Raw genomic sequence first — 12,505 nt, 5'->3', positions numbered from 1 at the left:
CGAAAAAAAAATCCTTTACATATTTCGCTTTTTAACTATTGCGTTCTTTGCTGGTTTCATACAAGATAACTGGAGTTTTCCAAAGTCTCTAAGGAGACGCATTCTACAGATAACCGACAAAGAAACTACCAGCATGTTTTAAACAGACAGAATTCTGCAGCCAATGTAATCATTCTGTTGTATGACATAATACATTGGCGTGTATGCTATATTTAAGAACATGCATCACTACATATATGACTGGTAAAACCCAAGTTGATGCTACCTTGAGGAAAAATAAAAAAGCTTTTAAAAAACACAGCAAGCATGTGACAATCTTATCCCGTGCATTGATTAGTCGTTAGCCACAACAGAAAACTGAAAGAAAATGTACAAAAATGACAAAAAAAAATAACTATAGGACAAGATTAGTCACATGGTTGACAATGATTTAGGATCGTGTAATAACTGAAAAAATTAAGATGTGAAATAGAACGAAAGCGTGAAGAAAAATGAATTAAAAAAAGATTGAATAATACACACCAGGGTCTTATAAACTGCTGTAGCATGGGGGCCACCTCTTGAGGACAAACGTAACCAAGACGACCAATTGTTATTGCTAAGGCAACGCAATCACGGTTATACACCACCAAACGCCAACCAAGACATGAGCAAATGAGGGGGGAGGAGAAAAAATAAAGAAAAAAAACAACAAATAACTCAGAAACGGAAAACAGAATTTGTGTATGATAATAAACATAAGATTTCACTAGTGTAGACTATGACCACCCTCGCTGTTGGGGTAGCAACGCACTGCATAATCGTCAAAGAAAGGCTTGGAAGGGGATGAGGGTTAGAGGAGGAAAACGAGAGAATGCCTAAAACAATCTAAAAGCCATCTGGGAATTGTACCCACGTCTCCACCATCACACCTGTATCCAGACCACCCCTCCCCCACCACCTGTTTAATACAGCAGCTTCAGCCAACCATTCCATCGGACACAAAGCGGGAGGCTGGCTACTCCGAGTTACAATATTATTTAATATACATCAATGTCCACAAGTTGGGGGAGGGGAGATTAATCCAAATTTAATCAAAAGGGACATTGAAAGAAAAAAAAAACTAACTTTAAAAACTGTACCAACATTAAGTAAATCTGGCTGTGCTGCTACTTGGGAACTCTCACACAACATTACGGTCGGCTTAAGTTATTCTGCGTTATTTGAGTCATAAAGACCAAGTCCGTTTCATGTTAAATATTTCACAGAAGTCTATTTGTCAACACTGGGGAGTTTTATTAACCAGGCGAGGAATAAAAAAGTCAGACCCATGATGGAAGAGATTACTATCATAGTTTTAGGCATGTTCTCTCATTAGGAACGGAGGGTTAATATTTTACAGAAGAGAAATGGTAGAACAGGGGGTGGCTTAGAGAAGAGGGGGCAGAATAATTTAAAATGTTTCCAGCAAACTAAACAAGTACTAAAACCCAGTAAGATTTGGAAAAAATAAATAAAATCAAGAAACAAAAGAAACCCATGTTCAGAAGACACAAATTATGCGACATTCTCATTAAACAGGCACTTGTGAACAATCTAATGGAAGCATGCAACTGAGCAGATGATGTGCTTTCCGTCTAAAAGTTCAATGTGGGACAGCTGAAACAACACCAAATACATGGACTGAGTCCGGAAAACATATGGAAACCGTCAAGAATTGTAAATGCTGCCCTGGAATCGATGGTGATTACCTACAAAATACGTACGTTTCAATTTGTTTTGTCCTAACCGCGACAGCATTTAAAGTTTACCAGCAGTTACTAGGATGGAGGTTGGATGCTGGAATATATCCTAGACTATAGACTTTTCTTAGGCAAGTATACAAATGTACAGCATTACGGTATAGCCTTGCATATGTATTCAACCACCTTAGACCTTTTAAATTTACAAACTGGTTTTTGACACCGATACCCTCCAACGAATGCATGCCAATGGGGGGGGGCACACATCCACAGTGCATCAGTGACGCAGAAGTACCCTGCAGGTGGGTTTAAAGATTGGTCAGGAGAGGTCATTATGTTTGATTTAGTGATTAACCTAAATCTAAAAAAGGCCAAGCATGATGGTGGCGGAACACTGTTTACTGGCTGGGAAAACCTGGTGGAGGTAAGTAAAGTGCTAGAAGAAAATAAATTTCAGCCTGCGCAGGACAGTCATGAAGGTTCTGGGAGGATGAAGACCATAAACGGGAGTGCTCTAAAATATTGCAGTCTGGGCTTTGCAGAATTCTGAGGGTTTTTTTTTTTTTTTTAAGCAAGATACAGTTTACCAATAGCCCTAATCTTACCTTACAATGTGTAGGCAGTTTTTCCTTCCAAGCTTAGTTTATCAATATAAAAAAGTGAAAAAAATAATTCCGTAAGACGTGCCACAATAGAGCTACTTCCATCATTAGAAGGTATGCTGTGTTTTAACACAACAAAAAGGGGGGGAGGTGTTGAATAACAATGCAAGGCGTTGTTCATGGTTTTATTCACCATTAAAAATATAAATTTTTTTCTGTTTTGTACACAAAAGCTGTATCATCCCACAGTAAACTTTGAGCCAAGAAAGGGCATCACATTAAACATTTAGGAAGGGAAGAAATCTACTTAAAGGAAAACAAATACAGTAAGTATGGGAGCTTCCGCAAATTTACTATTTTACAAAATGTCATAAGTAAACTTGCAGCAATTTCCCAGAAAGTGCAAATTTCACTGCATTCCATGAATTGGAAACATTATTGGGTTCAAATGTAATGTATATACAATGTATTATGCATAACAGATCACTGGTAAAAGCTTCAAATATATTCTATACCAGAAAGAATATGGTAATATGGAATATTAAGTCATCAGAATTTAAGGCTGCAATTCAGAAATTGCCTTATGTCATTACATCACGCCTAGGCAATTTAATAGACCCTAGGAAAGAAACAACCCCTCAGTAAGTCACCCCATGAGGAATGCACATTGCTTTACATGTCTCTTTCAAAACAATATGATATAATGCAATCATAACACATCAGTTAAAAAGGTGTATTTGGGCCAAGCCATTTAAATGATCTTCTCCAGATTGTATAAAATACATTAATTGCTCTGTAGAATTCACTTAAAGAAAAGGATCAGTAATAGCTGCGTATGCTTGCGATAGTAATATCCACTGCATCTAAAAAGTTAGCAAGCCAAATCTGGGAATACGTTTTTCTTTATATCAATGCATGTACCTAAACTTAACTGCTGACCATATTTCACTAATAGGGGCATCATCAATGAAAACATCTTAATCCAAGCAGTGATAGAACGTGACTTTGGCTCTCTCAAATTCACTGCTAGCAATGATAAAAATGATGGACATTACCGAGATCAAACTCCCTTATCTTTGTGAATTGTATGTGGAAGAGATCATTGAAAGGTAAGTGAAAAGCAATGTTCCCTGAAAATGGGGTATGCAAGGCCAAGCAACGCTTGTATTTAAGGCAAGCTACCCTTGAATGGCTTGCTAAAAAGACATTTTAAAAACACAAAGCATACACGTGTACAGAGGAACGGCAGCTTCTCCAACATTGTGTAAATGAAAGATGAAGACAATGCTAGGACTTTCCAAAAATGGTACCTGTATTTTCTAAGAGAGTCTTTGGTGTGTTGGGTCTGTTAATGATTTCTACAAGTTGGTGCAATACCATTGGGACATAAGGTTGCATCTCAATTCCTAAAAACAAAAACACAAGTTTCTTAGTGGTAAACATTAAGCAATCTTATGTCTCTACTGCCTAGGCTTGAATGGTCTGCTGGAATGACTGCATAGAAACAGGAGCTATTGTCCCTGCCGTTGGAACAATGAGAGTATCCCTACATAGTAGTACCAGGCAAGGCCATGCACTACAAATCCCTTTCAGATACGTCACATCCAAGTTCCAGGCAGCCGTCACGCGGCTGAACGGAAATACTTTAAAGGCAGGGAAGCCTAAAAAGCATATGTCCAGCAGCTGATCAAAAGGCTCCATTACATGCTTCACTGTTAAGCCTGTCCAGAATATAATCGAAAACCCCACATTTGTCTACTTTTGTCTTGCCCTGCTCTCTGCTGCTTACAGAAACAGCATGGTTATAACCAATGCCAAATGAATCATTGCAAATTGGAACAGTTTTATTAACACATAAAATCATAGGGAAAATCAACTTGCATTTTCATGATAAAATAAATCTTACCCATCTGGATGGAAATTTCCCCAATCGCCCACGTTGCATTGTTACACACAGAAATTAATTCAGGGTTTAAATTTGTTCCTAAAATTGGCATAAATTCAGCTAGGGATAAAAAGAAAAACAGATTGATTGTAACCTTGTTGAAATATTACCACATATGGCTTTCATTTACTAAACGAATGTAAGTTAAAGTACCCAAAAATCAAACTTACCAATACATGATTTGACGTGCTGAAAACATGCTTTTGTCAGATCTCCCAACAAAGCAAACGAACTCTGCCGTACCTCTGGCATTTTATCCTAAAATGGCAGACAATTATTGTATGTGAAATATAGTTATAGTTAATATTACTTCTTAAGGATGCTGGCAAATCATTAATAACACGGTCATCATTGGAAACCACAGTCCAGGTTACTTTTCTTCTCATCAAATCATATGGGTTAAGAAGCTGTTTCGTTATAAATCACTCAAATCAGACATGACTGAGAACAAATGCATGGTTTTCAACAGGAACACACAAATTGCTGACAAATGTCACAAGTATAACGGTGTGTGCTGACAGCTGCTGAATATTTTATTATGAAATAAATGCATCCTATTAGAGGCTCCTGAACTCCACTGCAACAGAAAATAGCGTCCTAGCGTGTCCAAGACTAACACATTTTTAAAAAGTAGGCCAAATCCAAAAAATAAAATATATAATCAAACTACATTTAACAATGTAGGAAAGGGTTAAATTAAGAGCAAGAAGCATATATACAAGGTCTAATAACGCAAGGAACAAATCCAAAGACGCATGCCTGGTTATTGGAGTGTTGGAAAGTGGTTTAATAGCTATAGGACTGTAAAAAGTATATTCAACATACACACCGGTTTACGGTATGTTTAGAAAATATCATCCATATGTATGTTATATATTTAGTGGCGACTAATCCTCTTACCTGCATGCACTGATACATCAGACTGAGGATGTTGCTACGAGCCACCAGCTGCTCAATGTTCCCACCGAGCCCTTCAGCCAATCCACTTAGTAAGTCTAAAGCCACAATCATGAAATCTTTATCCGGAGACTCGTATTGATCAGGCTGAGCATTGTGCAACTATGGAGAGAAAAACATAAAATAATCAATGCAGAAATGTAAATACTAACAGAGAGCCCCCTTTATATAAAAACAACCATAGCATGTCAATGGTGAGACAAATGCACAATGGCTGAAAGCGGTAGAGAATGTTCTTAAAATAAAGAGAACAGAGCTTGAGACCATAATCAAGTAAAACATTCAATACAAGAAGTTTAATCACTACATGGCCTCTCGGTTTAACGAAATATAACATTTTCCAGTCCAGCATGCAGAATGCAGAAGACACTGGATGTATAGAGGAGCCACAAGCCATTTAAGTAAAATGAGAAACGTTATCAGCGATTGATGCTCTAACGTGAATAATTTTGTAAAAAGGTCCTTTTAACTTCTCCCACATTGATCTATTTTCCCGTATCTGTGCAATACTTCCGACAGGCGAGAGCTGCTACCCGTGATAATATAAGGAACCGTATGCCGGAGAACACACACATTAGATATTACCATGGCTTGCTGAAGAGTTTTTTGAACCAGGTTCACACAACGCTGGTACACAGGTTCACAGTATGGCAAGAAACCAGACTGAAGTGCAGTAGCGACAGAAGATAGGCACTGAAATTAAATATAAGTCATTAAACAATAAATTAATACGTTTTTTTAAATAATTTTACAATAAATGGTTGAAAAAAGTGTAATAAAAGGATCTATGGGATGACATTCACTGTCCATGCATTATATGCTAAGTTACATTGCTTGGCTTTGCAAGTAATGCTGCCTTATCTGTTCTCATTGACAGAGGTCAAAGTAACTTTTACTGTTGATGTTAAGATATAACAGGTGAGGTGATAATGCTTCAAACTCCATTTTACAGCACCGTGGCACTATATAAATTGATAAATAAGGCTACATTACCCTCTACCATTACTCCCCGAGCGAGTATGACAGCACAGCTGCTAGTGAAAGATTCCCACACGCCGCCCGGTCCACATCGTATTTTTGCTAAACAAGAAACTACTTGCCTCAAGTAAAGGGAAGAGATCCTTGTCCTCATCCTTTAGCACGTTCCATTTCTGGATGAGCGGAGGCATAAGCATCTGAATATACTCCTAGCAAAGAAATAAAAACACGTCACTTAACCAATGAGGAAAAGTTATGGACCTTGAGGGGAAAAGAACAAAAAACGTATTTAATAGCACCTACATCCAACTGGTGATTTGCGTAAATCCAGAGTGATCAGCCCAAAGTGTTTTTTCTGTACTTCACTTGTACCTTTTAACACATCCTTACAATACCAGCTAAACCTCTGAGAATAATTATTTTTTTGTACCTTAGGGCAATCATCATAACACACCATTAATATACTATCGGGTATTGGCTATTATACAAGTTATATCTAATACACACATAATATGTATACATACACACACACGTATATATTGTATGGCTGAATGTTGTTCCAATATTTAAATATATAATCTTTGTAGATTAGGGGGCACATCACTGTTACAGCAACATACTAAATGCTAACCAAGCACTTGAAGTATCGTGTTCAGTTCGATATAGAGGCATTCAGCAACACAAACAAAAATCAGGGGGCAGTTTGATCGCTCCTAGGAGTGTTTCAAATGGCTGCCTGTTAGAGACATGGCAGCACCTATTCAAAATAAAACAGTTCCAAGAAGGTCTTTCCAGACTATCCCGAGAACATTCAACATGTAAATACAAAAAGTCCAAAAATACGAGCATTTGAAATACCCTGGGGCATCTGTTTTTCCCAAAAAAAAAATGGTTTGGTGGGGTACATAGATCGAATATACTGGGGTGTTCGACAGTGACATGCCAGGAGCTATAAATTCATGACGTACTATGTAAAAAATTGGCTGGCTTTAAAGAAGTCCCAAACAGAACATGGACGCAGGATAATCAGATATTAAAATTCCAAAACATACTGGAGTGTTTGCCATATACCAGAAGTAGTATATTCATACCTGAAGCATAATGTGTCTAAAACCACCACAAAAAATCCTACCACAAAGTTTGACAAAGGCTGGTAGCAGAATTAGTGCATGGCAAGAGTTAAAATATGAGCATTCGAAATACACCGGTGTCCCCAGTTTTCAAACATATATGGTCTGATGTTGGTAAGTTGAACTAATTTGACTCAAAAATATATAAATTTGTGTGGGTAGAATAAATGAAAGAAGATTACAGCTAAACATGCCCGCCACACAAATGTTAAGACAGCAATTGTCACGAAGGGTACAAAAATGAACAGCTCTGCCTTTAAGGCAGGGCTCGACAAATTCCAGGCGCCAGGTCGCCATGGCGACAGAATTTTATCCTGGCGCCTAGGTTTTGTCAGCCTCTTACATCCAGAAAAAATTGTGGATGTAAGAGGCTGAGTCACCACACGGGGGCGCTGCTGCTGCTGTCTGCCCAGGAGTCTGGGCAGACAGCACATCCACTCAGAGCCCGCCCCCCGAGCCTGAGATCACTCCTCCCACGGAGTGATCCTGTAGGCTGAAAACGCGGTTGCTGCAAAACCAGCAATCGTGTTTTCAGCACAGGCAGCTTCAGGGAAGGAGATTGTGTGTTGATTGGGCCCCCCACACAAGTGTGGGGACCGGACCCAACACCCCCCAGCTGCCTGATCGCTCCATGAGAGCGACAGTGCAGCGTTAACCCCTTCAGTGCCGCGATCGCGGCATTTAGGGGTTAATTCCCGTTTTGTACGGGGCTCTGCTGCTGGTGGTCTGCCTGGAAGCCCAGGCAGACCAGCAACAGCAAAAACGAGGCCCCACAAGCCCTTTGATGATTCCTGTAGGCATGGAAGCCTACAGCAGTCAAAGACACCCCTCCCTGCAATGGCTGGTCTATAGACCAGCAATTGAGTCCCAGCTGCCAGAGGCAGCTTCAGGGACAGGGGAGAGGGTTCTTTGGTCTCCACATGAGTGTGGAGAGCAGCCCCAACACCCCCTGCTGCCTGATCGCTCCATGAGAGCGACAGTGCAGCGTTAACCCCTTCAATGCCACAATTGTGTATGACATTCGTGGCATTGCAGGGGTTAACATTTGTCCCCACAAGCTTGTGGGGACTAAATATCAATCAATGCTGTGCTCCAATGGAACATCAGCATCGAAAGAGTCAAAAAAAAAAAATTAAAAAAAAAAAAACAGCACTGACCTGAAAGTCCAGGGTGCTTCCAGGTCAAATGCTGTGAGTTTAGTAAGTGGGCTGATGATGATCAGATCACTCTGACCAAGTGTTAGTTTAAAAAAATCCTGGCTCCTAACTTTTTTACCTGGCGCCTAGATTCACAACAAATTTGTCAAGCCCTGCTTTAAGGCCTTAAAATAACGCAAAAAATGTTATAAGAAAACTGGTTTTGTATGTAGAGAAGCAGGGCTAGGAAGAACAGACATTTCAATATATTAACTAGATGAAAACTTAAAGCTTGCTGACATTTAGGCTAAGTATATCTGTATATAATATACAACAAGCACACATGAAGACTAGCCATTTTAAAACAAAGTTACACAAAGTGAGGAAAAAAACTGCATACACGATGCTGTACTAGAAATAAGCAGATTGCGGACTACTAGATGAGAGGTAATGTAACCAAAACTAAGGCCGTTAAACTTGAACCATATGAATAATCTATTGCACATATGTAACACTGATCGATTATTAATAGTACAATGATAGACAGACTGGAAAGTCAATACTTACTGGCTTGTTTAAGTGGTGTCCTACAGAATCTGCCAACGTGCCTATGGCATCATAAAGAATGAGGAGGTTTTTATGCTGGTATTTACTGAAAGCGAAGACTAGAGTATCCAAAATGTAAGCCAAATAGGGGACAAGTTCTGTACAAGCTTCCTCTTCAAGAGTAGCAAAGGCACTAAAGGAAAAAAACAAAACAAATATCTGATATGAGCAATCACTGGAAAGGGTATTACAGTAATAAAAAATTAGTTTATTGTAATTCTCTATACAAAGCTGCAAAGCCATCACTGAAACAAGTCCTAGCACTTAAAAACTAGTTCACTCCAGTCTCTTCATGTTAGTCGGTTTCCCACACACACTTTGTACATGTCTAGATATCGGCACTTGTCCATTGATATTTGTTCTGGTTAGCATGTTGTACAATTGCAGATAAGATCACAGTTCCTTTGGAGGTACTTATGCAGGACCAACTAAAGCCACCATAATGTAAGTAAACCGGTCACACACACACACACACACACATATATATATATACATACATACACACACACACACACACTTACAAAAAGGTAATACACAAGTTACATTTTAGAAGCATTTAGTTGATGTATGCTACTGCCAAACAGCTTTGCGAGAAGGGTGAAAGCAGGGATTTCTTGCAACAGTGAGTAAATTATGGAAGCTAAAGATATACCCCAACTAGCACTGCATTTGTACCACAGTGTCTATGAACACATCATTGCCAAATAAGATTTCTGCCAGAAAAAGAGGACACCTTAATTCATTTATTTAAGCTTTATTGGGAGTCTTCTTTTTTGTGCAATTGTCTTTGATACATTTAGTTTAACCATAATTAAAAAAAACTAATTTTGGAAATGCAACAGACCTGCTGAACGTTTTTTGTTTTTACAGAGTAAAAAGGAGAATTGACAGTATTTTCTTCTCGTCACTGAAGATGCCATGGCATAGAGGGTTTTATTTACTTAAGTGGGCACTGGCAGGAGCATTATGTTTCATTACACATCACGATACGTTATGAAGGCCTAATCCCTGCGAGCTTCAGCTGCTAGAACCTGGTTGAGCCAGTGCAATGCAGAGTGAGATGGCTTCTACGTGTGTTCACCCATCACACAGGGCCAGCTCAGCCTTATCTGCTGGAGAAATCTGCCAGTACTGGTCTTCCATAATAAATAGTGAAAGTTAATCATCAAGCTTCATTTCTCAATAAACCGAAATCGTGATCATGCGTTTTCCCTATACTATTTGACAATTAGCAATGGTGAAAAAAAAATTGGAAACATACCTGCAAGCCGCTTCTTGTACTCGCTTGTTGCCATCTAAGATGCGTTTTAGCAGCTCCGTCATTAATGGCTTCAAATACATGTCGGGGGGTTGGCTAACTACCCAATGTGCATAGCGGCTAAGGGTCCAGCATGTAATGGAGCGCACAAGAGCCTTTTTATCAGATAGGCACTGTATAAGGTGAGGGATGAGCTCGGGGAGGTATGGGATCATACCTTGCATGCAACCTGGAGAAATAGATCAAATAATTACACAAGTTACGCAAAAATGATATTGTTATCTACAGATCAATTTCTAGGTTCTTCAGGTTTAAAAAGTGTGGGGAACGGAAGTGCATAACAGACAACATGTACAAAGAGGTGGACAATATGTAGCCTTGCTGATGAAATCTGTAAAATGTAGTAAGGTCTCCAAAAATTCTACTTTTAGATTTTGCTCTGGCAGCTTCTGCTTTAATGCCTTTTTTATCTTACATGACCATACAATACACTCAAGTATCCTTTACTAGTTGATATCCTAAATCTCATTGATGGACTCACCTTCAGCAATAGCTCCCAGAACCAGAATGCCAGACTCCTTGATTACCCATTCCGGATGGAAAAGAAGTTCTTTCAAGAGAGGCAAAATGTGTGGTAAAAGCTCATCTCTAAACACATTGGCAAGAACATCAAGTGCTGCAGCAGAGCACTTCCCTGGGAAGAAGACAGCATTTAGAGAATTTAGAGACATTCATTACTTTAGCACGAGCACATTGCAGATTAGTAAAAAGGTATGACAACTCCCTACTCACTTATATTCCAGTCAGATATTGTTTCATCATCGTCAAGGTCGTCATCATCCTCGTCATCCTCCTCTATTCCATCTTCCTCATGGGCCTGAGCCACAGTCCGTGATCTATGGAAACGGGGACGAATGTCCTGCTCATTGTCTGGGACAGTTTCATCATCTTCAACATCACCCTGGGACAAAGCACATTACGGTAAAAAAAACAACCCAGTAAAACTTCAAGCTAAGAGGAATCTAAGAGTCTTATGCTTTGTAAAGTGCTCACCTTAAGCAAGATAATATCAATTTCAGAATATTTCATCCCATTTACAAGGACGGGTATCAATCTAAAAATAAATATAAACAAATGAGGCATGACCATTCCTTTAAAAGAAAAAAAAAATCAGGACACAAGAATACAGTCTGAATCGCAGTCTAAGACTTACCTTATTACACCAAGCCATTCAGTGTCAGACTTCAGCTAAACATGCTAAGCATATGATTGTTCACACATGATATACACATCTGTGGTCAGATACCCCAAGTGCTTTCAGCCAACTCTCTAGCTATGGCCGGTTGGTTTGGTTTCAGTGTGATTTAGCTTCAGGGCTTATCTGGCTCTTAGATCCCAATCAAATTTGTCGACACCTACAGTGTTCTACACATATAGTTTCTTATTATGTATACCAACATGAACGTGTTTTAGTACTATAGCAATATTAACCCCTTAAGGACAATAGGGGTTATTACTCGTAGTATATTGTGGCACAATGGCTCTTTTAACATTATTTCAGTGTTACTGTTTAGCTGTGATTTTCTTCTCTCATTTCGTGCTCCCACACATATTCTATATTGTTTATTTCAGGACAAACAGGGCTTTCTTTAGATACCATTAATTATATCATATCATCTAATTTACTATTAAAATAAAAAATGATAAAATATGGGGATTTTTTCTCTCACTTTAAACAAAAAACTTACTCATCTGCAAAAACGAATGAAAAAAAACTGCTAAATAGATTCCATCTGTCCTGAGTTTAGAAATACCCAATGTTTTTATTGCTTTTTTCTGCACGTTATGGGGCAATAAGTACAGGTAGCGTTTTGCTATTTCAAAGCCATTTTTCCAAATCTGGTAATTCCCCCCCACACCATGTGCCATTTTGGGTATCTGAAGCCGGCCAATGCAGTTTACCCCATCAAATCATATTTTTAAAAACTAGACACCCCAAGGTATTTGAAATGCTGGTATTTTAACCCTTTCCATGCACTAATTTTACCACCAGCCTTTGTGAAACTTTATGGTAGTAAATTTTTTTTGTATTTTTTCACACATTGATTGTACTTCAGGTATAAATTTATCGCTCCTGGTATATGGCCGTGTCAAACAACACCCCAATATGTG

General features: G+C 38.9%; 1 protein-coding gene and 1 long non-coding RNA gene across 3 annotated transcripts in view; both read right to left on the bottom strand.

Moving 5' to 3' along the window:
* Positions 1–12,505, bottom strand: part of TNPO1 (transportin 1) — a 28,548-nt gene that overhangs the window by 3,347 nt on the left and 12,696 nt on the right. Inside the window, exons 9-20 of one of the 2 annotated variants that reach the window (XM_053475501.1) lie at positions 11,387–11,447; positions 11,126–11,294; positions 10,875–11,027; positions 10,337–10,562; positions 9,037–9,208; positions 6,326–6,412; positions 5,799–5,918; positions 5,169–5,327; positions 4,439–4,526; positions 4,230–4,328; positions 3,634–3,729; positions 523–598 (exon numbers count right to left, since the gene is read on the bottom strand). In XM_053475501.1, coding sequence (XP_053331476.1) covers positions 523–598; positions 3,634–3,729; positions 4,230–4,328; positions 4,439–4,526; positions 5,169–5,327; positions 5,799–5,918; positions 6,326–6,412; positions 9,037–9,208; positions 10,337–10,562; positions 10,875–11,027; positions 11,126–11,294; positions 11,387–11,447 — 1,506 coding nt within the window. The remainder of the gene's footprint in view (positions 1–522; positions 599–3,633; positions 3,730–4,229; positions 4,329–4,438; positions 4,527–5,168; positions 5,328–5,798; positions 5,919–6,325; positions 6,413–9,036; positions 9,209–10,336; positions 10,563–10,874; positions 11,028–11,125; positions 11,295–11,386; positions 11,448–12,505) is intronic. The other variant, XM_053475508.1, reaches the window with a different exon arrangement.
* LOC128505266 (uncharacterized) lies at positions 9,842–10,317 on the bottom strand. Its single transcript, XR_008355561.1, has 2 exons — positions 10,066–10,317; positions 9,842–9,975 (listed from the first exon to the last, which is right to left on the bottom strand). It is a non-coding gene; the product is annotated as an uncharacterized LOC128505266 (long non-coding RNA).

Source organism: Spea bombifrons, chromosome 1, assembly GCF_027358695.1.
Source record: "Spea bombifrons isolate aSpeBom1 chromosome 1, aSpeBom1.2.pri, whole genome shotgun sequence".
Taxonomy (NCBI): Eukaryota; Metazoa; Chordata; class Amphibia; order Anura; family Pelobatidae; genus Spea; species Spea bombifrons.
The sequence above is the reverse complement of the archived record's forward strand: the minus strand, read 5'-3'. Positions and strand labels throughout refer to the sequence as shown.